Source organism: Phaethon aethereus (genome assembly GCF_964289735.1).
Source record: "Phaethon aethereus genome assembly, chromosome: 5".
In the NCBI taxonomy this organism is placed as follows: domain Eukaryota; kingdom Metazoa; phylum Chordata; class Aves; order Phaethontiformes; family Phaethontidae; genus Phaethon; species Phaethon aethereus.
In genome coordinates, this window is record NC_138579.1 from 19,760,544 (window position 1) to 19,784,341 (window position 23,798).

General features: G+C 40.7%; 1 protein-coding gene across 3 annotated transcripts in view; it reads left to right on the plus strand.

Annotated features, from left to right (window-relative positions):
* Positions 1-242: 242 nt before the first annotated feature.
* TTC7B (tetratricopeptide repeat domain 7B) overlaps positions 243-23,798 on the plus strand; it is a gene marked incomplete at both ends in the record, with an annotated part of 151,145 nt that continues 127,589 nt past the window's right edge. For 2 of the 3 annotated variants that reach the window (XM_082000320.1, XM_082000321.1), the window contains 3 exons: positions 243-548; positions 19,976-20,130; positions 21,268-21,436. In XM_082000320.1, coding sequence (XP_081856446.1) covers positions 428-548; positions 19,976-20,130; positions 21,268-21,436 — 445 coding nt within the window. Of the gene's footprint in view, positions 549-19,975; positions 20,131-21,267; positions 21,437-23,798 lie in introns of those variants that run through there. The other variant, XM_082000322.1, reaches the window with a different exon arrangement.

Here is a 23,798-nt window from a genome sequence, read left to right on the forward strand (position 1 = left end):
GTTTTAAAGGAGCGGTTCCTGCCGCTCGCCACAGGTCCTGGCTGTACCGGCCCTGCTACGAGTAGCAGTGCGGCTGTCTCGCCAGACAGCCTTCGTCCCCTCCTCCGTTCCTCCCTCCCTCGTCTCCTCTGGGCTCAGGGCGGCCAGGGCAGCGCCCGGCCCCGGCGGGCGGGCAGGGCCGCCCCGCGGCCGCACGCCCCGGGCGGGCTCCGGGCCGCCCCCGCCGCCTGGCCCCGCCCCGCCGCGCTGCCCCGCCGCTGCCCGGCAGGTGGCGCCGCTCCCGCCGCTCGGCCACCCGCGCGGCGCGGGCCGCAGCTCTCGAGTTCCGCCGCTGCAGTCACCGCCGCCCAGGCGCCCGGTGCCGCCGCCGTCCTTTCCCCGGCGCCCCGGCCCCTTCCCCGCCGGGGCCCATCGGCCCAGCCTGGCCATGGCCACCAAGAAGGCGGGCTCGCGGCTGGAGACGGAGATCGAGCGGTGCCGCTCGGAGTGCCAGTGGGAGCGGATCCCCGAGCTCGTCAAGCAGCTCTCGGCCAAGCTCATCGCTAACGGTGCGGGGCCGGGCAGGCGCAGGGCGGGAGGCGGCAGGCCGCGGCGGAGGGACCGCGGGGGGCGGCCGGTGGGGCTCCGGGACGCCAGGCCCGGCAGGTGCAGCCGGGCGGGCCGGCGTGAGGGGCCTGCGGGCCGCCCCGCGGTGCGCGGGGAGGCGGCGGGGCGTGGGGTAGCTGGAGGGGCGGGGAGCGGGCTGGGGTGGCCCGGCCGGCGCGGCCTCGCCGAGCAGGAGCGCCGAGGAGGGCGGCGGGGAGGCGGTTGCCGCTGAGGGCCTGACCCCGGCGTGCGGGCGCCTCGGGAGCCGGCCCCGGGCGGTGAGGGGGTGCTCTCGTCCGCGCTGGAGCACCCCTCTGAAGCCCGCGGGAGGCCGCGCTTCGTCTGGCCGGCGGCGGGGCCCGGTGGATCTGCGTCCTGAACTGCTGAGCAGTCGGATGGTTTGTCGTGGGTGTTGCAGTGTTGCGGGCACACATGCTGACAGTGTGCATAAAGCCCCAAGTATCCTTCTGGCTTCAGTGTGCAGCCGGAGTGTCTGTGCACAGTGTGTCGTACGAAGGCTTCTCTCCTTTTTCTCAAACATACCTTAGTAACATAGTGCAGCTTTATTTATTTTCTTATAAAAAATATGAACGGTTTGCTCGGTCTCATATTCCTTATATCACAAACTTTTAAATGTTTAGCTAAAGGATGTGAAAAGCAGTGCTTCATTCTGAGGTATGGAGGTGCCTAATGAACAATGGAGATGTAGGGAAGTTCTCTTTGGTATGGATTCCTGGGCTGGCTTCATTCTGTGTGTGAGAAAAGACATGGGGATAGCGTCTACCTTTCTGGGATCACTTATCTGCTTGAGGCGGACCTGGAGGTATTTTTAGAGACAAATCAAAGTCTGCGTAGACAGAACTTGAGGTGAATTCAGAGGTGAATAAGTTAACATAGAGAAGAGGATGAGGCATAAGGTTGGTGTCACTGGGACTGTGTTGCGAAGGCAGCGATAGCTTTGTGCGTTTAGGCAGAGAAAAAAACCTGCCTGATTCAGGTCTACAGAAACACAAATAGAAGAGGAGAAGCCTGAATCAAAGTAAAGAGAAGAGAGAGAATTTAAGACTAGTTGGATGGGTAGCAGATAGCATTACATGCATTAAAAACAACTGGGTGATGATCCTGAAACACACTGGTGTTACACTGACTAAAAATAAACACAAGTGAAAAGGTAAAAGGTATTATGTTTAGTTTAAGGACATGCTTCATTAAGTTATAGACTATGGACTAGTCAGAGATCAGTTCATGCAAAGGCAAACGTTTTTTGGCTGGCTGAGAAGAATAATCTTCATAGTTTTAAGATGCATCTTAAGGTATTTCAGACAGGTAGGGAGAGCTAGGCAGAAGATGTCATTGGCAGTTTGACTTAAATTTCTCTGACCTGAGTACTTTTTACCTAACTCAAGCATATCAGAGAAGATTATGCAGTCTACATAACTTTAGACTTCAGTGGTTTTCCTATTATGGTATCTTCTAGACTCCGTACCAGTCAAAATAGATATTATTGGAGCATTTCCTGATCTTTAAAACATGGGAAAGTATGATATGTAGTTTTTTGTCTCTTTCTGACAACACAGGAATAATTAAATCAATGTCCACGGCTTACAAGTTCTAGCTAACTGAGAACATCAACAGTCAGTAAGCTAAGTGATCCTAAGGGACTCTCCTTTTGTAGTGGAGTTAGACAGGAAGAGAGTAATTTATTTAATGAAATACATGCTCCTGCTGTTGAGAGTGTCTAAAACTGTAAGTTTGCATTTTAGGTCCTGGTGTACCTAGCAGGTTGCAGGCCAAGGTTATGAGCTAGTGAGACTATGAAGGTGAGGCATAAAGACAGATATGAACTGAAAGGTGCTCCGGTGCGTATCCCTGTTGTTAGTTAATCTGAAGTGATTAATTTAAGAAAAAGTGCTTAGAACTTTAGTGCTTCCTTTCAGTTTTACAAATCAGCTAGGGAATGGATAACAAAAGATCTGGTTTTTGGCTGAATGTGGAACAGTATGTCACAGGAATGATTTAAAAGTGTGAGAGAAGAAAAAAGGAGCGAGAGGATCTTCATTCTGTCCATATACTGGTGTGTAGGGAATTGGCTCTGACTCTTGAATGCTGGAGCATTCTAAATGAGGATATCAATCAGCATTGCTAGGAATAGGGTTTATTGCTCTTGGAACACAGATTGGGAAGGGATCCTTTGGGGAAGCCCTCTTTTAATCTCTTCAATCTGGCACTATTGCAAAATAATAGACTGTTACTTTACCAGGACTTAATTAGCCCTCCAGTTTGGAAATGGGAATTTGAGAACTTGACAGAAATTTTAATAGGCCAGATTATTATTTGGGCTCTCTGGCATTGATATAGTATTTCCTATTATCAAGTTCCCATGCCCTGAAGCTTACAACCCAAAATAGATGAAGGAAGAAATAGCTATGACAGCTCCCAGGATGAAGGTCTGTGTGGATGCATAAGGCAATAGTATATACTTCTGGAGAAGCACAGCACTTGAGAGGTACAGTATTTTGAGTGGACTTGATTATCATATTGTTTATTCTGTTTTGTTCTGCTGTTGGATCCTATCTACTCCATCATAGAGTTAGGAGTCTGTACAAAACCTAACAGTAGATCAAATATAAATGATAGTTTATGTAGGATTTTGGATGCACAAAAATAGCACTTACTAGAACCAATTTCTGTATCTGATGGATTGTATTTGAAAGGCTTTGTGAGCTTTCTGTGCTTTAAAAAAAGAGGGAAGAGAACTGTTAATGGATTGGTCACTGCCTTTGCTATTCTATAAAAAATAGTCACAATTTGGATCATGGAAAATGTGTGCTCTGTGTCAAGCCTGTGACTTGCATTGTTTTTCACAAAGAAGGGTATTTAACCTAACTCAGAATTGTTAGGCACTTATCCAATTTGTATTATGTTTCTTTTCTTCAGGACCCAGCAGCAGTGATAAGATTTATGCTATGTAACACAAATCTCCATTTGAGCTCTTGCTTCATCAGAACTCCCATAAAAGGTTGGGTCAAAGCTGTTACGTGCAGGTGTGATGGGTTAGCCTTGGCTAACAGCAAATGCCCACCCAGCTGTTCAGTCTCTCCCCTTCCTTAGTGGGGCAGAAAATAGGGTGAGAAGACTGGTAGCTTGAGATAAAGACAGGGAGATCACTTACTAATTGCTATTGTGGGCAAAACAGGCTCGACTTGCGGAAAATTAATTTAACTTGTTGCCAGTTAAAATATATTCAGATAGTAAGAAACAGACAGACATGGAAGCAACACTTTTCCTCCAGCTGTTCCCAGGCTCCTGTGCCCCTCTCTACGTGGCGTGGGGGGCCAAGGGGTTATAGTCAGTGTGAGGTGGTTTCTGCTGCTCCTTCCTTCTTGGGTTGTTCCTCTGCTCTGGCATAGGCTCCCCGCTGGGTGCAGTCCTTCAGGAAAAAAAACCTGCTCTGGCACAGGCTCTCCATGTGCTGCAGTTCCTTCAGGGCATATCCACCTGCTCCAGCTTGGGTCCTTCCCCGGCTGCCACGGTGGCTATCTGCTCAGGCACCTGGAGCACGTCCTCCCCCTCATCCTCTGACCTTGTTCCCTCTGCTGTTTCTCACTCCTTTTGTTCCCTCCTCCTCTCTCTGGCATTTTCTGCCCTTTCTTACATAGGCTTTCCCAGAGGTGCCACCAGCTTTGCTGAGGGACACAGCTGTGTCTTGGTTGTGGGTCTGTTGGAGCCAGCTGGGCCTGGGACAGGGCAGCCCCCGGCCTCTCCCACAGGGGCCACCCCTGGAGGCCCCCACTGCCAGCACCTTGCTGTTAACACCCAATACAGCAGGATTTACAAAAACTGTAGCAGCTGGCAGAGAAATCATTGTGCTACTCCGAGTTTCATGATGATGTGGTCCTTGGCTAGTCTGTAGGCTGTCTGGTTGCAAGGAGGGTGCCATCCTCAAGTGTTCACATCCTGACTATCACTTCTGACATGGAACTGAGACAAACACAAAGTTGTTAGAAATAAAATCTTAAAGCAGTTTTCACTAATGAAACTTTGTGAGTGTTCCCAACTCATTTAACTAACTGAAAAAGTTTTTTTCTAAGAAAATGCTCTGAAGACATTTTGATTCCATTGTTGAATTTTGTCTAACATTGCAAATGAACAGCGTGGTAGTGAAGCATGGTCATGAGAGTTAGCAAAATCTCCAAGTACAAAATTCCTTGTTCACACATTATTGGAAGAGGTAAAATAGTACATGCTGAATATCTGAAATTAATGAGAATGTATTTTAAAGTGCGCCCAGAATTGGGAAGCATTGGTTATAGGATTCTTTTCTATTTTAAGCCACTCTGAATGGGCTGCTTTATTTATTAAAGTTCTTAATCTGTAGGAGAACCATGTGCAACTTTGTCCTGGAAAACTTGGTTGGCATCAAAAACACAGTTGTGTGAATGAAATGCAACATGTTATAAGAGGGAGATTTTTCTCTTAAGATCATGGTTTAGTGTAGCAGTCCCCACATTAGCTAGTGATGACCATAATGCTTTGATGGTAATGATCACATATATTTGAAATCCCCATAGATTTTTTTTTTTAATTAAAAGCTTTTAGTTTTTAAGGGATCGGTAAAGTTGCTCTTCTCAAATAATGAAATACCAGCAATGATTCTTTTTCAGTAAGTTTATCATAACATATTGGTCTTACAGATGACTCGTGTATTTTATTGAAGTGTTCAGGTTTATGAGGATTGTGTTTTGAAACGTCTCTGAAAAAATTTTAATGAGAGTATTGTGTCATTCATAGATTTGGGAACTGGGATTCTCAGGGGACCTGGAATTTTCTGGTGTTTGATAATTTTGGAAGCTAGCAATCACATTGCAAAGCTGATTGCAAGTCTGTCATGAATTTTTAATGAAACAGTAGCATCTCGAAGGAAGCGGCTACAATGGATCTCAGTATGAAGGTTGTGTCTGCTCAAAACGTTCACAGGACATCAGTCCTCTAATGTTTTCTTTCCTTCCTTCGGAAACACAGTGAGGAAACCTTAGGTCAGTTCAGTGGTAAGCTGAATGAATAAAATAAAGGATTCATGAATTTCCCCGGGTATTTCCTGCCATTCATTGTTGCTGCAATTGGAACGTGACCTTGCTCAAGTTCAGTGAGATGTATGGCTCTATCTGAAAAAGCACTGAGGAGGCGAATTTTTATAATTCACGTGAGGTAGAATGATGTAGTTCTGTAGAAACCTTAGCCAGTGTGAAATATTGCATTACTGTAGGGGGGAGAGCATGCATGTGCTGGAAGTTCGCGGATCTATACGCTACCAAGAGCATTGTGACATTGCCATGAAAATAGAACATTACCTACAGGTATCAAGTTTGCTGATGGAAATACACCAGTCTTTTAACACACTGCTTTCTTACCAATTGAATTTCTTACTATCATTACTGTCCCATTTCTCTTTGTTGTTGTTTTGTTTTGTGTGCTATCTTTTCTCTGACTGCCTTTCCTCTCAACACCTTGTTTCTATAGTTTCTTGTTAGATCTTTCCTCACATTTATCCTTGCAGAATAAGGGAGCAGAGAGGAGTTAGGAGCAGAGTAGCAAAACCAAAGTATCAGGAGGCCAGCGGAAAACTGTATGCTGCTCTCTATTTTTTATTTGCCACTTTCTATGCTGCTTCTATATCTGGATATAAATAGGATGTAAAAATAGAAACCTCATATCAGTTTTCATTTGTTTTGCTCCCTTGTGAAATTCAAGACCTCAGATGTATGGTTAAAGCTTATCCTCAGAGTAAACCAGGGATTTCTAAACCTCTTAGGACTCATGCCCTGCTTAAGTGTTTATCAAATTTGTTTGTTTTTTATACATACACCTTGTAAAGCAATTTATATATGCAAAGCTTTCCAAAAAGATCTACATCTCTTCCAGAAAATCTTGCAGACCGTGATGTGACATGCCTTTTTGCATTTCCACAAAAGTGGAAATGAAGCGCTCTCTTAATTTGTTATCTGTTGCGTTCACTGTTGTATTTACAGGACATGTGTACTAAGAACACACATTTTTCTGAATGAAGACCAAAGATGGTTACAGTACTAAGATGTGTTGTCTTATTTTTGACCGACAGCTTTGTTTCTTCAGATAGCCAAGGGTGTTACAACAGTGTAAGTGATGATGTAGATCTGCTGCTTGTATTCTATCTGACTTATCATCTGGAAGAGAAAATGCTGGCGTGGTCAGTATGATTTCACAAGTAACCAAGCTGGTCTAACACCTTGCTGCTGTTGCGTGGAAGAGCTCTTTCTTTCTACCTTTGTTCAAGGTGCTCCTCTGTGCAGTTTCTCCCGGTTATGTGTTCCCTTGTGTTGATGAACATCAGAGGCAGGACTTACTGTGCTGGGCCAGTGGAAAACTCTATGCTCCTCTTTTTGGGGTTGGTTTCTGCTGACTTAGTGAGCTGATTTACCTCCCACAGGGGTCTGAAGAGTAGTGTAACAGCTGGTGGAAAATGAACAGTGGCAGTAGCCAGTGAAGGGCAAAGGCAAGGGGAACTTTCTTCTCCCACTGTGAGGAAGCATGTAATTGGTCTGAGTGGAAACAACCAAGTACTTCTGGGTACTTGGAGCTTATAGCTACTTACATTTATAAGGATACTTCCATATATTATGAATGTCATTATTTTAGAAATTAGATGTCTTGCATATTTATGTTGCATTGGTTGCACCCTCTTGCTTTGTTTAAGTTATAAGAAGAAATGGTAGCCTGACTTGGTAGTGTATATACACTGGTGTATGTCTGAATTATATCTGCTCTAGGTTTCTTTAACTGAACTTCAAGGTTTAAAGGTTAGCATTAACTTTCCTATAGGGAAGTAAGTTCATTAGCATAAACTCAGGATCATTGGTACCACTTTTGTTTGAAGTTGATCTGCATGGTAGTAAAGAAGGGGGCAGAAGGTCCTTCAACATGCCAAATGTTAGCCATTCTCCTCCCCTGCCAAATCTGGGCCATTCCCTCTCCCCGCAAATCTGTCTTGTAAATAATTTGATTTTAGAATTCGATGGTTACATTCCCTGCAGTTTTCTCTGCACTGAACAGAATTTAATTGGTGATCTAATAAGGAATGATTGGAGATGATAACTTTGTAAAAAGCAAAGTGGCAGGATGTTGAGATAAATTGGAGGGCGTGAGGATGTCTGGCTAATAGTGCTAAGTTTATTGGTAGTGAGACCTTTAATCATTGGAGAGCATTTGATCTCTCCTCCAGGCTCTGGAGGGAGAGTGCTGAATCTGGGCATTTCTCTGGTGTCAGCAAATGTGTGACAGAATGCATAGTGGCAGTTATTAGTGTAAGCTGCTGCAATCAGAGATGTTATCAGTTGTTCTGTTGCTTCAGGAGATGTTCCATGAGTTTCTACAAGTTCCCACCCCACTGAAGATCTGTGTGTGGTACGATTCCACTCAAAATGTGTATGCCTAAACAGAAATCCTTTCTTAAAATCTCATATTATTTTCAAGAGAAGGGAATGCGTGAAAGATGGTGGGTTTTTTTAAGGTAGTTGTAAAGTAATTTTAAATCTCCTTTTTACAGATATTGCTACAGCTTTATAGTGTTTATACTGTTTTTTTTCCAACAGGATCTTGCTTCATTCAGTTCACAGAATAGACCAGCCTCTGGAGATAGAGCCATAAATCTTAGGGCCAGAATCAGTATTTCATCAAATCATTCATTCTATCTTTATTATTATCTTGATCACTGCCTGTGGAACTGTCACATAAGAAATCTGTAAAATCTGTAATATTGTAGTAGGAAGAAAACTGCTTGCTTCAAGCACTCTTACTAAGTTTGTCACCTATATTAGAATCCTGAGAGATGGCATATTAACAATGATTAATCAACAACTTGAGTTTTGATACTGCTGTTCTACAGCTGATCTTTCTGATGTGTAACATGTAAAGGGCGATAAAGCAAAGGAAGGACTTTGAAATATGTGCTTGCATTGTCTGGAAAAGAGGAGAGGATCAGGATCTAACCCTAGCAGATACTTAGGAGTTGTTTCTTTGATAATGGAAGTAGATCCTGAATGCTTAAGCTGCACTGAAAGAAAGGAGGAAATAAAAGGAGACTTACGTGTTACAGGACTTGGCAAATGCTGTTCTTCCACTGTTAAGTTCCCTGTTTGTGTTTAATCTGAAATTGTGTATTATTCTGTTTTGGTTACTTCCTTGGCTATACGAATTAGAGCTTCCCTTGATCTTATTAGGTGCTGGAGCCTTGGTGCAGCCAGCTGCTTGGGGAACTCTCACCTATACTGTAGTTAGGCAGAATCCTGATGTGGGGGGTGTTGCCAGGTTTCACAGAAAAACCTTTTACCCATCCACTTCCCAGAAGGAGGTGTAAACTGTGCTCCTTTCACAAAAAGTGGGTGGGAAATCCCTTTTGACTCTGGACAAATCCTGAATGCAGCTCACATGAGCCCAGTAGCTTGTTTTATCTCCATAAAACTTTTGCAAAGGCAACCAAGATACGAAAACACCAACAGCTTCCAGGCCCTCCCCTATTTTTTCTGCAGTTTATTATGAGAACAAGTTGTTGCTTATTTTTCAAGTGTGCCTTATTTCAAATTCAGGTTTGTCTGGGCTCAGCTTCCAGCCACACTTCTGTTTTTCTTTTTACCGTTTAATTACAGTCTCTTAATGGGGAGAAAATGCTGTACGTTAATCAAGGCTCTAATGGGACTGCTTTAGAGCCAGGTTTAAGGAAAGGCAGAAGTAGGGGACCTGCTGCTTTTAGAACATCTGATAGAATTAAAAAAAAACCCAACAACAAAGTTGCTAAAAGGTGCTTTCTGTCTTAAAACTGGTGGCTGTGTACCTGAGACGATCGTCTCTGAGAGTGACAGGCATAGGCTGCTGCCTTTCTAGAATTTACTTGAGGTTTCCCAGGTGGAGCTAGGTGGGGAGGAAGAGGATGAGAAGAGGCTGTTTTTTGTGAGTGACTGGCTTTTGGAAATGGTAGAGAACTGCAAGATCTCCTCTTCTGGGGAACAGAGGCTCATCTGTGTGCTTTCATCTGAGCTCTGGGTTATTCCATACATGAAAAATGTCCCTCTTCTGACCTGACAACTAATTAGTGATTAATGTAGAGAGAAGTTCAGGGAGTGAAGCGTGAACCAAAATCTCTAGATGGTGAGGTTTAGGAGTAAGGAAGTGTTCCTGATCTATAAGTTGGGCAGAGTCAGGATCTCTGCAGTCTTCTGTTTCTTCTTTTTTTGTCACCATTTTCTTTACCTTATTGGGATAACAAAAGTTGGATTCCATTGTAATCATCTGTCAAATTTGCACTGTACTGCAATGTAGCTGTTTGGTAGAGCATGGACAAGAACCACTGTCCCCATGACATTATTTGATTTTGCCTTCCATCTAAATAGTCTCTAATCTTTTTCGTTGTAAGTAGTGACAGGAAAACTCATTCGTCCTTTGAGAAACAAAGAAGAAGCAAGACTGAAAAGAATTCCTAGCTATCACAGCATGTGTTTTTCCTGTTCAGTCTTTGATCTTCTTTGTAACCTAAACAAAACATAAATGGAAAGAAGCTGGATTTTGATAATTCTCCCTCAGTGTGGTTACTAGAACTGTTCCCAGTTAAACACCCAAAGATGATGGTGATCCTGTTTCCCACACTTTGTGCTTCCCAGTCTTGGGTATGACCCTCGTTTTTATTTCTTGGTTTTACATTGCATTTGATGGAATGGGCCAAGTTTAATTCAAACACCAACTTATCAATAATCTAGATGATACATTGTGGCTGTCCTGGCTTGATTATTTACTGCTCTGATGGTCTTAACATTTCACAAAATTTGTGAGCATGAATATTAAAAAAAAAAGGTATAAAATAATATAATTTAAAACAATTGCTGCAGTTTTCTGTTCCACTAATATGTCCCCTCATAAAATAAATTTCTGTAATTGTGGTACTTTGGAAGTAAATTTGCATGTGCATAAATAGACTGGGAAGCCTATAATATTGTACTTCAAAGCGAGTTTTGGCTGTTAAGCAGGAAAGCTGCCTAGATACTGCATAGCTGCACAGTAAAAGGGTGCCATGCCCTCTGTGTGCTTAAGAGGCAGAAGAGTGAATGACCGTGTATAATTAAAGGTGTTAATAAGTAGAATTAAGTTTATTTGAACAGCTGACTCTGTGTTTTCTGCCTCTGGTTTTACATGTGTATCGTCTGCATCAGTCTGCAGCCTTTCTGCTGGTGGTGCCTGTTGGTCTGCACATGTTCTCTAACTATTCTTCTACTGTCCTCAGAGACCTGACTGAACAAGATCCTGGGCAACCTGTTTTAGTTGACCTTGCTTGGAGCAGGGGTGTTTGGACTTAGATGATCTCCAGATGTCCCTTCCAACCTCAACCATTCTGTGGTGCTGTGAATTCTTGCTATTTAGTAGTCAGTGACGGACTCATAAGTGACATCTGTATATCCATATATTGTTTTTATTTTCTTTAATGTAAATCTTGTATAAATCTAAGAATAGTTTTAGCATTCATTTTAATTTAAGTAACTTCTGTTCAGAGTTACTTGAATGAGTACTTGGAGACGTCTGCTAATATTACTCTTCAGGTACAGCCAATGGTCTTAGTGATTGTCACATGCATCGTGAAGAAAGCAAATGTCTTTGTTTTAAGTGTATGGTCAACTTGTTTCCAGTTAGAAAACCTGTGTTTCATGCTGTTTCTGCCAGATGAATATGAAATCAGCTCTGGATCTAGGATTTCCAGATCTTCCTCTGGAAGAAAAAGCCATTTCACAATGGCTTTCTTAATAAATGTTCTGTGGGGTGGTATAAGATTTATCTCCTCTTCAGCTGCTTTTATAGAAACTTTACTCTGAAATCTTTGTCTGGGTACTATAATGGAGGAATTGACCCCTTTGGGGACTTTCTTGCTGCATTCCACTCCTGGATAAAAATTCCTCAGTTTGTTTTTTGAGATTTGGGCGTAACTATAATCCAATATGTTTTAGGAAGCCTTAAGAAAAATCCTCTGAAAATACTGCAACATGCATCCCTTCAGGTACTCTGAGCCTTTAGTTTTACCTTTAGAAAGAATAAGAGTTTTAGGGATCGAGTAGGAGGAATTTCCTTTCTCACTCCCAAGCTAGTTTCCCTCTGGGAAGATTTGAAGCACCAGAACAGATATTACAAGGCAAGTCTCGACTTGCTGGAATCCTGCACATAAACTTATGGTCCCATTGGGATACTGGAAATCTCGTACTTGTCCTCTTCACCCCTTGACCCTTTCCTCCCCTGCTTTTTAAATTTTTTTTATTTTTAGTCCTGAGTTAAGACTTGAGTTTTTTATTTATTTCTGTCTCTGGAATCCAGTACAGGGCAAGCGAAGCAGCAGCGTCTTTGTTCTTACAGGTCCATGCTTCATCTAATTGATCTCACCCAACTGATCACCTTGAAGATAACACAGTAACTTGATTTGGAAATAATGAGAACCATGATCTTTTGACTCCAATGCATTTGGACAATTCTGCTTTTCGAGAGTCTGAAATATGTTACCTGAAATACTGAAGATTTTGGTGGAGAGTGGGTGAAATGATACAATGTGCTTCTAGATTTGTTATCTGATTGCTTACAAGGAAAGATTAAAGTTTGTTTGGCCAGTCATCTCAAATTTTGTAGCTAGTTTGCTCTGTATTTCTTATTCTGAAATACTTCCTATTCAAATTCAGATCCTCAGGGCTTGAGTCTGATGTTGAGCCTCTTTGCTTAAATCTTTGTGGTAGGAGATTTTATCCTAATTCTGCACAATTTTCTTGTAGCTGTGTAATACAGAAGAGAGTGAAACAAAATACTAAAAAACTTCTTTTAATCTATGCCATTTGGCATATGAGGAGGAAACCACACTCTTTCTCACTTTAGATGTTGGGCTGTTGAGGCTCCATAATGTGTAACTGTCTTTGTTAGCACAGGATCATGTGTAGTCTCGCCAGCGTACCACAGCAGTATGACACGGATGTTTGATTGCAGAGGAACATCTCGTGCATGGAGCCTTGACGCCAGGAGCAGGGCTGTTGATAGTTGTACCACAGAGGTGATGGCAACTATGTTACCTGTGAGAGGCGTGTTTGCATTGTACCTTTCAAGTATTTCCTTGTTAAAAACACAACTGAAGTAAATAATTATCAGGCTCTTTTAAAAAATATTAAGTTTTCTGCATTAATATTAGGAACACTTGAAAAACCACATAGACAGTAGCTGTGGCCTAGATAACCTTCCGTGTTTTGCTGTGGCTTTTATCCAAGACTGTTGAACCACCACAGGAAAGGTAATACTTTAACAAAGCAGCTATTTGGTACCCCACAGAACAACAGGTAGCAGGTTCATTAGTTCTGTTGAGAACACTTAATTGTTTACTATGGATGTATCTTGGTGTTGATCAGTTGAATAGACTTTTAAAGTCACCTCTTGAAGAGGGATTCTGCAGGCAAGAGACAGAGCTCCTAATCTGTATTCAGGTGGGAGGGTTTTTGGTTTTTTTTCTGAACTGTGTGCAGTGTTGCCATTCTTTCCTTTCTCTCCCCTTCGCCTTAAACGTACTTTTAGAAAGGAATTTAGAGCTAGATATTCTTCTCACCTAGCCTGCTAACAACCCCTGGGTTCTTCAACAAATGCCTGGAGGTTGTGGTAGCATTTGTCAGAAAACTGGATGTTTTGTATTTTAGCATGTGATTCAGTGGATGATTCAAGATGGACCATGGTTTTAAGCTAATAATAAGTATTCTTAATAATTCCTGACCCAGGATAAATGAAGATTAACTGCTTCAGATCCCGATGGTGTGGTAACAATTTTGCTTCAAAAAGCAGATGTTAAAAATCAAGTAGCAAAGCAGCTGTCATTATGTTATTTTTAGACACTATTTTACAAAGACACATCATCATGTGTGTTTTTCCCCCACCTCATATTTATGGCAGCCTTTATTCTCATTTTGAAGATGGTTAGGGTTGATCCATATTTCAAAGAGGGACAGGCATGTCTACACAAGGTTCTTCAAGCATCCTTCAGTTTATCTTGCAGTTCCAAGGTGCTCAGATCTGTCTTTGATTGTAGGCAGAGGACATCCTATTAGGCAGATGGATTATTTCAGTGATGCTGCAAAAACAGATGGGGCAAGCTGGGCTGTGCTTCTCCACTTAGTAAATGGTTCTGCAATGCAATTGTGATGTAATTCATAAAAGATCCCCTAATTCTACTAAGCAATTGTTGAACTCTTCAGCGGAGGAATGGATGAATAAGAGGGAGTCTTTCCTTTGATCAAGAATTTTATATTGATCTATAACTATTTCAGTTTTCTAAAAGTGGGAGACTGGTTTTCATGGTATTGAAACTGTTTACTAACAGGTGGGGTTTTTTTCCTTCTGAAACATCTGTTCAGACTGGCTGAAAGAACAGTAGGCTTCAAGGCATCTAAAAACTTTACACAGTTTAATTCTGTCTTTATTCTCTTCTGTGAGACGCTTTATAATCTACATCATTCATACTGTGCTGGAAGAAAAAGAAAAGCAATTTCTTTTCAAACATTACTTACATTATTTCATGACGTCTTAAGGATAGCTAAAACTGATTAAAAACTCTGCTAGAGCTATGGTTTCATAAATAGTTTCTTTCAGAAATGTCCACACCATTGGTGCTTATAACATAAGGCTCAATCTTACTGGCACAGAATGGTTGACATGCCTCGAGCCAATACTTTGTTAATAAAGCACTCAGTCATAATTTGATTTAAAAATTTGTTGCCAATGCCTGGCCCTGACTTGACTTAGCAGATGAGTGACTCAGTAAATAAGAAAATCCTACTTTGCAGTAACTTCTGTGGTTTGTGTTCTGTGACCTGTTGTCTTCCAGCGTTAGTCACCAGCAGCTAAGCGAGTGCAGCACTTCTGTGATGAAAGCCAGTCTGACGGTAGCTGTTTCTCTTAAGGCCTAGAGGGGCTGTGTCTCCTTGATAGACAGCAATGGTGCAGGGAAAGTGTGTGTTGTGCTGTGTACGGGTGACCTAGAAGAACAGCTTTTGTTTTGATGCTTAATCGGATCTGTGGGTAAGTTGTGGCTGTTTTTTTTCTCCTCTCCCACATTTTCTCTGAAGGAAAGTATGTGTAATACATGTTGCTGCACTGTGACTGTTCCCTAATTAATGTATGCATAGTTAGCTTCTCTAACTTGCATCAATGATAGGAACAAAATATCTTGGCGCTATAGACTACTTTGATTCTCATCTTAAGGTGTGTGGATAGTTTCTGAGTATATGTCAGCATGAACTTAAGGCTTTGCTCTTGCTTGTGTCCTGTCTTTAGAGGTAATATAATATTTTTTCAAGTAATTGTCAGAGAGAAGAAATTTATCCTGGGGGGGGGGATCAGAGAGGCTAAATTAAATTTTCCAGAGGTGGCTTCTTGTTTCTCTCCTTTTACTTTCCCCAGTGTGAGAAAATCTGCTGTGTATGAGAGAGGAATAATCTTACAAACTTTCTGCAGAGTGCTAGATCTGTGTCTATGCCTGTTTTGTTCTACTGTGACCCCACAAATGGGTGAGAATTGGAGCTTCTAGAGCTGGTCTTCCTCTTTCTGTGGTGCTGCTTGCTGTCAACTGTTGAGCAGCTGGAGTATGGAGGGGAGTATGGCTATATGCTGCTTTTGCATGTGCCAGTGCTGTTTTTTGGTTATAGGCTGAATGATTATTTTCCCCTTTAGTAGTAGGGATTGTTTCAGCACTTCATTTTAAGAATGCTCATGCCTCAGGGAATGCATTTTAACATGTAACAGTGCAAGGTTTATTTTCTTTTTCCTTAGTGTCTAAGGAAAGTTATCTTCAAGATATCTGCTAATCTATCCATGATAGTTTTGCAGTTTATATAAACAAAACACCTCTGGCAGCTAGTGCACAGTCTAGCTGTGTTTTTTACCTGTCTCTCCATAAAGATAGATCTACTGTATTTAACTTAAAGAAATGCTTGCTACAGGAGTGTGGGCCAGAAGAATTTTTGAGACCTACTTAAAGGCAAGCTTATGTGATACTTTCTTCTTTGGCATGTTTAAAGTCCTGCTATTTGAAGTGTTGAAGAATGTCAATGGTAGACCTCGCTCTTTTCATTGCATACAGCTTTGATATTTCAGCTCCTGAACCAAAGTACTGGTTTTAGAGTGTCATTTGGATTTCTTGCTATGTTTGACATTTGTGTTTCCTCAACCTTCTTTGGAAATGAAGTTTGGTCAGTGAAGTGTTAAACTGAATAACAGGAGAGAGTAATGTTGCTTGTTAAATGAAATGCTTTGGTTTTGATGAGTAGAGATCAGGGAGGAAGTATCTACTTGCACATCCGTAAAACTTAGGAGTAAACAGTTTGACATATTTTTACCTGTTTTTAAGTTGCTACTTAGCTTTAAAGATACAATTAGCAAAATTAAAAATACAATTAACAAAATTAATCTTCAGTTCTTTTCCCAAGTAGGACATTACTATGCTGACCTCAAGGATTATTTTCAAGGCCCATTCTTTTTTTAAGCACTTTTAAAAAGAGGCTCATAAACAAAAATTGTGTACTTGGAATACTCTCTGGAGTCTTCTGAGTATTATTAGTAAAATGCCTGTGCTGAAAGGACCCCTCAGTGAATTATTCTTTGCAAGGCAAATAATTGCATCCTGTGAAAATCTTCTGAAGCACAGTTTTGTAAGTTTGGAACAGGCCTCTGATCTCTGAGACCCTTTCACACAGCACATGTTAAACTCCTTACACCGAAGACTAACGTGCCTTGCACTGGTGTACAAAACCAGCTGTCTTTTCTGTGCATGCAGTTTACATTCTTTGATTTCCAGAGAGACAGAACAGTTGCAGAAAGTGCAGTCCTACAGAGTGCTATGCTAAAGCTATCTTTGAGCAGGGTAATGTCATAGTATCTGACATTAGCATAGCCACGGTATTATTATAAACAATAGTAATGAAATGTGGAATTTGGAATAAGGCTGTAACAAAAGGGATTTGGTCTGAAATGCCAGGCTTAGATTTGGTCAGTTTAATGTTGTGTTTAGTTTGCAGCTTGAAACTGAAGCTACACAAGCCGTTGATTTTTATCAGTTATACTAAGATTTGTGTTTGAAGGAAAAGAAAGAACATGCAGAGAAAAACCTTCTAACAAAATAGATGCTGAGTATCTTTTAAAATAAAAAAATCACATTTTAGCATATTGCTTCTCTTGGAAAATTTGCGTTATTGCAGCAAGTGACAACTGTCTGTACCATTTGTGCTTTTTAGTATACTGTATCAGTGCTTGCAGAAAATCTGTTGATACTGATGGAAAATTACTCCATTTGATGGAAAAGTCTTATGGAGTGAAGCATTATGCCCTGACAGAGGATGACTCTGTTGGTCAAAGGGGCGCATGCAAGTCTCTGATACCCGGGTGGGTTGTGTCAGAATGATGAAAGAACTTGCCAAGGTCATTGTAAGGACACTCTCATTTTTTTAAAGGTCCTCATGACCAAGGGTGATTCCCGGTGACTGGAAAAAGACAAATGTGGCCATTTGCAAGAAGGTCAAGAAGGAGGATTCAGGGACTGCAGGTTGATCAGCCTAACCTCAGGCCCTGGGAAGATTAGGAAGCATGCCCTGGAAACTGGTTGGAAGGATAAGGACGTGACTGGGATCAGTTGACATGGGTTTATCAAGGACTAACAAACCAGATAGCTTTTGATGAGAAGTGACTGACTTGTATGGATAAAGGGGAAACAGTGAATATTGTTGGCTTTGACTTTGGCTAGACTTTGGACACAGTTACCCATAGTATTCTTGTAGCTTAGAAAAGACAGGTGGACTAGGAGGTAAGTGGAAAACTGGCTGGGCTCAGAGGTTTGATCACAGGTTAAAAAAAAAAAAGTCCACCCTGTGATGTATTAGAAGTGGGGCCTCTCAGGGGTTGATACTACAGTCAATACTGTTTAATATTTTTCTTGGTGACGTAGATATTGAGAATACACCCTCAGTGGTTTTGTGGGTGATAGAAAACTGATGGGGGGGAGCATATGGCTGCTGTTTAGAGGGATCTCAACAGGCTGCAGAAATGGACTAACAGCAAAACTCCTGAAGTTCAGCAAAGGCAAATGCCATTGCCCTGTACTTGAGAAGGAATAACTGTAACAGTATAGCCTGGGGATCAACTGGTTAAAAAGCAGCTTAGCAGAAAAGTATCTGAAGGTACTGGTGGACAACAAAAGGAGCATGAGTTGGCAGCAAACCCTTGCGGCAATTAAGACCGACTGCACACTGTGCTGTATTTAGCAAGAATGTAGTCAGCAGTTTGAGAGAAATTATTATTCCCTACTGTTTGTCACTTGTGAGACCACATCTGGAATGTTGTATCTAGTTTTGGGCTCCCCAGCATGAGAAAGACATTGATATAGTAGAGTTAGCTCTGTGGAGGGCCACCAAAATGATGAGGGAGAAAGCACATGACCTAAGAGAACCAGTTGAGAGCTGCATTTGTTAAATCTTAGAAAGGGGAATCCTAAGAGTGGATCCTACTTCTGCCATCTCCCACTCCCCCTTGAGTGTGGAGGTGGCCTATTCTCAGAGATGCACAGTGAAAGTATCAGAAGCAGTGGACAAAAATTGCAACAAGGGGAGTGCAGTTGACCATGACTGTCAGACTTGGTGGCTGCTGCTGCTACGAGGTGGTAGAGCAATGGAGGCCGTGGACAAGAGATTTTAAAGCCTGGTGTTGATCCCTCCAGGTGCTTATGCTCGGAGCATCTGCTGCCCCTTTCCCTGCTTTCTACTTTGCTCTGATGTAATGTATGGGTATAACTCATGCTGTAGTAGAGAATTTTATTTTCTCTTTGTTTTCTAAACACAGGAAAGACTCTGCAAGCCATATTAAGTCATAAATGTGTTTAGTCCTGATAGACCAAGTGCTAAACTCCTCTTTAACTCACTTGTTTCCTGCTGCAGCTAACAGTGGGCTTCTTGTGCGTTATCAAAATAATTCTTATTTACTGTAGAACCTTCTCATTCCAGTTCTATTCAGAAATGTTAAATTTCCAGTGTGCAAGAAAATTAGCTAAAGTTGTATCTAAAATACTGTGTACAAACTTTGGGCCTTTATATTAGCCAGAACTTAAGTTTAACTTCTCTTATTTGTTTTGTTAAACTGTAGGTCAGGTGTTTCAGATGGAAACATTTCAGTCAGACTTTATAAACTGATCAACTTCTTTGTTAGGGGATGTGCAAACTGTATGATGGACTGATGCATGTCAAACTGTGCCATTTGTCATATGAGAATTGAATAGGTAAATAAAAGCATTTTCTTTGTTGGCAGTTAGTGGGTATTAAGATTTCATTGTTATACTATACAGTCCTCTATAGTAACACTGAGTTCTGCATGTCCTGGTCTTTCTGTTCCTTCCCATAATCTCTAAGGACACTGCTAAATGTTGTAGGGGGTGAGCATTTTTCTGATTTTTAGCTTTTTGCCTTTCCTCTTTTTTAAAATCTTTTTTTATTATTATTATTAGTTCAAATTTGGGTTATTCAGACATTGTTTGCAAGACATGATCTGGTCTTCTCAAGTCCCAGATAGTGAGGTGATGATTTTACAGCTCTCTTCTTACTAGGGGAACTACTTAATATGTTTCAGCAAAATAAGTTCAGTGGTCCTGGGTTAAGGGCAAGGTAGAAGATGACCAGTTTCTTGAATTTCGACAAATGTGGTTAGCTGCAGCTTTGCTGGGCAGCCTGGTACTACAGTCTACCTTCATGCCTGAGAAGTGGTGGTATGCCTTCGAAGACACGGGGAGAGTGATGACAAATGGACTTTCATACTGAAGACTTGGGATGGCTGGAGCCTTAACAAGATCTGAGTGATATCTGTGTTCTTACAGCCGCAGATCTTACTGCGGATGGTGATCAAAGACATCCTGAGGGACATGTAACTTAAAACTAGTTGCATAAATGAATCCCATATCTCTCGATATTCATATTTGAAACTACAATAGGCATTTTGTGAAACACACTGTTTTTTGGGTAAAGTGAATATCAGAAGTGTATCTTGTCACGATTCAAAAGCCGTATGTAGCTTTCTGAATACATGTTGCTTTCTAAGGCAGAGGGGGAGAATACTGACTTAAGGTTAATGTTCTAACTCATTATGGCTTAGAACGCAGCACACTTGATTCTGCAATGAATCAGGCAGGTAAAAGATAAATTGAGAAGTAAAATGAAGCACCACATGACTTGTGGTTAGTTGTGTTTAAAATTCAGACAATGGCTGCCTCCACCAAAATGTTAGTGAAATAAAACATTTTCTAGTATTTCACATTTTCTTTTATTTGCAGATGACATGGCAGAACTTCTTCTTGGGGAGTCCAAACTAGAACAATTTTTGAAGGAAAACGCTCTTAAACAGAGTAGTAGTCCACGGGGTCCCCGGCCAAAGCTGACTGAAGTCAGGAAACATCTCACGGCAGCACTTGATAGGGGAAACCTAAAGGTATGTAAGTCAGCCTGAGCAGGAATTAGGAAAGCTGAAATTGACTGGAATACTTTGCTGATCATGGGGAAAAATGGGGAAAGTGCTGTGTGGTGTTTTATTATCATTGCTATTCCCAGGACATCATCAACCCTATGCTATTTCATGGCTTTTTGTTTCTTCGTGGATTTTTGTTCAGATAAATTTCTCAAATCTTCTTCCATTAGAAGAAAACTGTCATTGACTTCTGGGATGCTTAAGTGAAGTACTTACAACCTGTTTTGTCGAAGTTTTTATTGGCATATATAACTATATTGTTCTTTGTGATGCATTAAATAGAAAAGTTAGAAAAATGCAAAATACTCCACAAATTTCTGTAACAGTCTCTTAAGTATTCAGGAAAGGTTCCTTAAGTAATGGTTGTGGGGGTGGAAAGTGAGGTTAATACTTGAGAGCTATTTTCTGCTATAATCTTTTGATGTTCTTAACCATTCTGGCCCTTCTTTGCTTAACTATTATTGTAGCTACTACATCAGCTTATCTTTTCTGTACTGTGTCCATCTTGTGAGAAATCAAAAGGACTTTGTTTTACAGTCATCTGTAACATTTTGTTTCCTGTGTTTGTGGGAATGTTAATTTCTCTTCCTTTCTTTCTCCATTCTTCCGTGAATCCTTTTTTCAAGACATTTCTTCTGCCTTGATACTTTGAAATTGTGCGAATTAAATACATAGGCCGTGGAACCTATATCATTAAGTTTTGATGCTATGTTATTTTCAACTGTGCTTGTGGTGTTAGAAAAAAAATCATTGGTGGCGTTGTAATGATAGGCTGCCTTTAAATAGTTTCGTCACCTGGCAAAGCTGGATCCTGACTGAGAGGTATTTCTGGTGGATGTGTTAATAAATATGTGAATACATAAAATGACTGGTAATGGTTTTCAGTAGCTTGGGGCAGTGAGACTTTGTGGATTCACCCCCTACTGCAAGTTTCCCAAATGTTACATGAAGACAGAATTTTGTTGGTTTGTTGCTCTGTTACAAGAAAAATCCTGAGGGTTTCTACAGTGTGTATATACAGAAAACAGACCAAATAATTATTAGAAAGTTAGGTGCGTTTTCTCAGGAAAAAAACCCCTTTCTTATTCCTCTTCCTTCTAGCCAGAATTCTTACAAGAAGCTAACCTAATTATGGCCAAGTTAAACTATGTGGAAGGTGATTACAAAGAAGCTCTGAACACATATGCCAGAGTTGGAGTTGATGATTTGCAGCTAGCTGCAGTGCCACCATATAGGCTACGGATGATTGCTGAAGCATATTCTACTAAAGGTAAGATTGCTTTTTCAAGTATAATAATGTGGAAATAGTTTTTAAAATGTTAATTTACATCTTGTCTGAAGTTGAAGACATTTTTGGTGTGCATATCAACACAGTGGTAGAGTACCAGTTTTGTAGATGAATAAGAGGATCGCTTGGCTCCTTTAAATTATTCGAAGTTTGTGCTACGTTGACAAGACTTTTACTTCAATTAATATTCTAACTGTGCTGTCATCCAATTGAATTTTTTTGATGTGTGTATTTAAAAGTTCTTCAATATGTAAATGTTACAATAACTGTGGCTAGATATTAAAAGTATTATTACTATTGCTGAAAGTTGAGTTACAAAAGTAGTTCAGTTTTGCAGTTGCTGCGGACAGAATTGGGGAACCTTGATTCACCACGATGCCTTTTACTGAATGGTAAAATGCTCAACCTCAGCTAAATTCCTTGACTAAATTGATACTTAATTGAGAAAAATAGTAATAACATGATAAAATGACTTAAAGCAGTGCATTTCTTGTGCAGTTTTATTTTTAAGTTTTTCTTACCTGACTATATTTTTAAAAAATTCAGAAAGTGCAGTTAATTTAAAATGTATTTATTTTTTTTATATTAGTCTAGTATAGTGAAAATTGTAATGCTGGCCTTGTGTCTTAAGGTGGCAGTGCCACTTCAGTTTAGAAAACTCAAATAGGCTGTAAGCTGGGTCAGTATGTTGAGAAAGTGGCAGTTTGTATGGCGTAGATTTGTTAGAATTTACTGTGTTTAAATGTTTGCTTTGGTCTCCTGTGTTTAAGGTTGGGTTTGGTGTGCATATGTACTTTTTGTTATGGCAAGAGGAGTGTCAAAGTCAGCAAACACAATTTATGAGACGCTTCAATAGCATTCACTGACAACTGGTCAAGGATTGTTTCTAACATTAGTTTTGGAAGAGAGTGACTGTTTTCCACCAACACAGTCCTCTAGTGAACATTAGACAAGCATGAATCATTCTCTATAGAGATGTCAAGGAAATAAGAGAACTAGCTGGTAGCAGAGACAAAAGGAAGCTTCCTAAATCTGGGCAATATTTAGATGAAAGTGGGAAGGGATGAGGACATGGGGAGTTCTTATATGTGATGAAAATCAGCCCAGTTCTCTGATACAGCATCTGTGTGGGCTTTTTGACAATGTCTGGTATGGGTAGACTTCCACGAAGCTTTGTGATTTTTGTTTTGTTTTTTAAATCTTATGGGGGTATCTATCAAATTTGTCATGTTCTTTCTATGAAATGCAATCTTGGACTTGATCAATGTTAAGTACCTACATTTACTTATATCTCCAAGGAATCCAGGTAATTTAATTGGATCTTTTCCCAGAGCTCAACTCTTCTGGCTCTGTTTTATTTGACCTCTTAAGGATACATTACAGCTGAAGCATAAAGGTGCTGATCTTGCAGACAGGATTAGTATTTTTAACTGAATATAAAAATAATTTATTAGAAAATAGTAAAATATGTATTTTTTCTACCCTGGAATGTTTTGTAGGCTCAGCTTATTTTCCAAAAAAAAAAAAAAAAAAAAGAGAGAGGGAAGAAAGAAGAAAGTCTTCTGCCTAGATGTGGTGGGGTTTTTTGCTTCTGATTTCAAGTTTTATACTTAAACATTGAAATCTGTTATATCAAGTCTGATCTAATCTTGACCGGACTTCATTAGTATGGTCACAACTACTGAGTGGCTGGCTACTGGTTTACCTGAGCAAACTGTTGTTTTTTTTGTTTTTCTGTTCATGTTCAGAATCATTTTTTTTTGCTACTACGTTTCCGGTTTGAATGGAAGATTAATAATATTTAATATTACTTCTTCCCATGGTAGCAGGTTGCAAGAATATCATCTTCTGTGTGCTCTAGAATGAGGTAGAAGTCACAGAGCAGTCTTAAATTTAATATTCAAAGTCTAATATCTTTCTAGACAATAGTGTACAGTTAATTCTCCTCTTCTCCTCCTCTCCTCCTCTCCTCCCCCTGGAATTTCTTCTTTCTGCTTGTAAGAGTGGACTATACAAGTTTAGAGTTTGAATTCAGAGTCTCTTCAAGAGGTGATTGAGACTTGTAGGCATTACCCAACTAAATACACGTTATTCTTACAGGGATTTTGTGCTTTACTAGGATTTGTATTTTTGCTTGCAAGTTCAAGGATAACCTTATTATATAAAGACAAAACTCTGTGAGTATTTAAATTTTATTTCTTTGGCAGTTGTGAACATAGCACCATGTTATTAAGCAGCGAGGTCTGTGCTGCCTGGTTGCAAGCATAAGCTCAGCTGTTTCATGTGGCAACCTGCACAAAGGCAGTTAAAGATACCTGCTTTAGTTGTCCCATTTCAATCCAGT